General features: G+C 48.9%; 1 protein-coding gene across 1 annotated transcript; it reads left to right on the forward strand.

Moving 5' to 3' along the window:
- Nucleotides 1-332: 332 nt before the first annotated feature.
- LOC123348377 (olfactory receptor 5V1-like) lies at nt 333-1268 on the forward strand. The gene has a single exon (XM_044985897.1). The coding sequence runs from the start codon at nt 336-338 to the stop codon at nt 1266-1268; it is 933 nt and encodes a 310-aa protein (XP_044841832.1). The 5' UTR covers nt 333-335.
- The last annotated feature ends 1265 nt before the right edge of the window (nt 1269-2533 follow it).

The raw sequence follows: 2533 nt of genomic DNA on the forward strand, positions 1-2533 counted from the left end.
TCTATTCACTTATAAAATCCTATAATATTGTATAACAGTAAGGAGAAATGTCGGTGCATTGAGTTTTACAGCCAGCTCAGGGATGTGTTTTGTAGAAATTCTACACTCCAATGAGGGACAACAAATTATTTAATACAAAGGATTCTGATTTTAGTTCTACAGGAAAAGGAACCATGCAGTGAACTAAGGTATGCGTATGTGGATCCAACTGTGCTAATTGGCAATATCTGGATGGAAATTACACCCCTGGAATTTCCAAAAAGGGACTTCCATTGGCAGAAATCAATCACTCACTCAAGCCGATTGGCCAGCCTTGTAGGATCACGATTATCAGGATGGCAGATGCAAGGAACCAAACAGACGTGTCCGAGTTTATTCTGCTGGGTTTTTCTGACCACCCTCAGGTGCAGCTGATACTATTTGTTGCCTTTGCATCTGCCTATGCCGCGGCCCTGCTTGGGAACGTCTCCATCATCACAGTCATCTGTTCGCAGCCTGGACTCCACACCCCCATGTACTTCTTCCTAGTCAACCTCTCCCTGCTGGACATTGGCTGCATGACCTCAACCGTGCCACAGATGCTGAAGAACTTGCTGGTCCAAAAGAAGGTCATCTCCTTCCAAGGCTGTCTGGCACAGATGTATTTCTTCACCGCCTTCCTGGCAACGGAGCTGTTGCTGCTGACTGGCATGGCTTTCGACCGCTATGTGGCCATTTGCCACCCCTTGCGCTACTCCCTTGTCATGAGCTGGAAGACCTGCTGCCGCCTGGCAGTAGGCGTATGGGCATCGGGCTTCCTAATCTCTCTGCCACATACACTTTCCTTGCTCCGCTTGTCCTTCTGTGGGCCCAACATTATCAATCACTTCTTCTGCGAGCTACCACCACTGCTGCAGCTGTCTTGCAGCAACACAAGCTACAACCAAACCTTGGCCCTGGTGACGGATGTGTTCCTGGGCATAGGCTGCTTCCTCCTCACCCTCCTCTCCTATGTCTACATCGTCTCTTCTGTCCTGAAAATCCGGTCTGCTGCAGGGAAGCGCAAGGCCTTCTCTACCTGCTCCTCTCATGTGATGGTGGTGACGCTTTTTTATAGCACCGTGATCTACACCTACGTCCGGCCCCCCGCCGCTTATCTGGACAGAGACAAAGCTGTGGCTGCTCTGTATGCTATGGTCACTCCCCTTGTCAATCCCCTCATCTACAGCTTGCGGAACAAGGAGGTGAAGGAGGCCTTTAAAAAACTTATGGGTGGAAACAGAGGCTGAGATTTTCCACTCCATCAAGGGCAGCATTTCCAAGCATTTCCCTTCTCCTTTAGAAACAGTAATAGACGGCAGGGAAAGCATGGCCCGTTGGGTGGGGTACTGGCTTGGCTCATTGCAGAAGAGGGTTCAGTTCTTGACACCACCACAGCCTTCATGTGTGACATTGGGTGAGTCAATCAGGGTGATGTTTCCAAAGGCATTAAAGCAACCAATGGGATTTTCAGAAGTGATTTGATTCCAAAGGGATTTAGGGACCAGATTTTAAAAGATTATATTAATTCCATGCATATGACTACCACAAGCACTTCCTCCCAAGGGTCACTTACATAGATATAAGAGATCAAATTCAAAATATGTAAGTAACACAGTACACTCACCACTAGGCCACTTCCTTGTGGCTGGGTCTGGGGATTAGCTCTCACCCGGACTGGCATTCCTTCCCGGTGGATGCTTACACTTTGGCATCTCTCTCTCTCTCTCTCTCTCTCTGTCTGGGAGTTCCCTCTTCATAACATGGACCTCTGTCATGATGGTCAGGTCACTGTTTAGTTTTCCCCTTCCAGGATGTCAAAGACGCACTGGACAAGCTGTCCGTATGCCATGTCAGGCAGTCTTCCAGTCCACGCCTATGTCTGGAACCACTTTCCTAATTGATGGTAGGGAAATCTGGGCCCACCACTACTCTGGGACGCAGCCCAGGGACCCTATGACCTGCAACCACAGTCTGCTCAATCTCAGATCCTGTTGCTGTTAGCCTGGGATTGATCCTACTTCACCTCTCTATCTCCTGGCCCACCTCTGGGTTCACCAGTCTGAGATTCCTCCACTCACAGTGGCTACTTCACCCTTCTCAGCTTCTCACCAAACTACGTAGTCCAGGACAGGATCCTGGGGGCTCACTCTCCCCCTAGAACTCCTCCTTGTCCCTAGCCAACTTCCTTTCTCTATGGGGAATGGCTGCAGAGCTCCTCCTACAGCCACCTCTTGCTCTCAGCTTCATGGATTTGTACATTCCTAGCCTGGCCCTAACCAGCTGGGCTTCAACATCAATTAAACTTTATGTGGCCATGACTCTCCTCCAAGTACAGCCTATAAGGTCAATTGGACATTTTCAACCTGCTGTCGAAGAAAAACTTAGTTCTCGCTTTTTGTTTGGGTGCAGCAAGATTAAATACTTTATTATTTCTCCAGTAATTACCATGGAGGGAGAGAGTGCCATAGGACACAGGGTCCTGGACAGGTCTCTCAACTGGTAAACAATTACA

The sequence above is a fragment of the Mauremys mutica genome, chromosome 13 (assembly GCF_020497125.1).
Source record: "Mauremys mutica isolate MM-2020 ecotype Southern chromosome 13, ASM2049712v1, whole genome shotgun sequence".
NCBI classification, from domain to species: domain Eukaryota; kingdom Metazoa; phylum Chordata; order Testudines; family Geoemydidae; genus Mauremys; species Mauremys mutica.

Coding starts and splice junctions, on each gene's coding strand:
- LOC123348377 (XM_044985897.1), top strand. CDS start 336: ATGGCAGATGCAAGGAACCAAACAGACGTGTCCGAGTTTATTCTGCTG.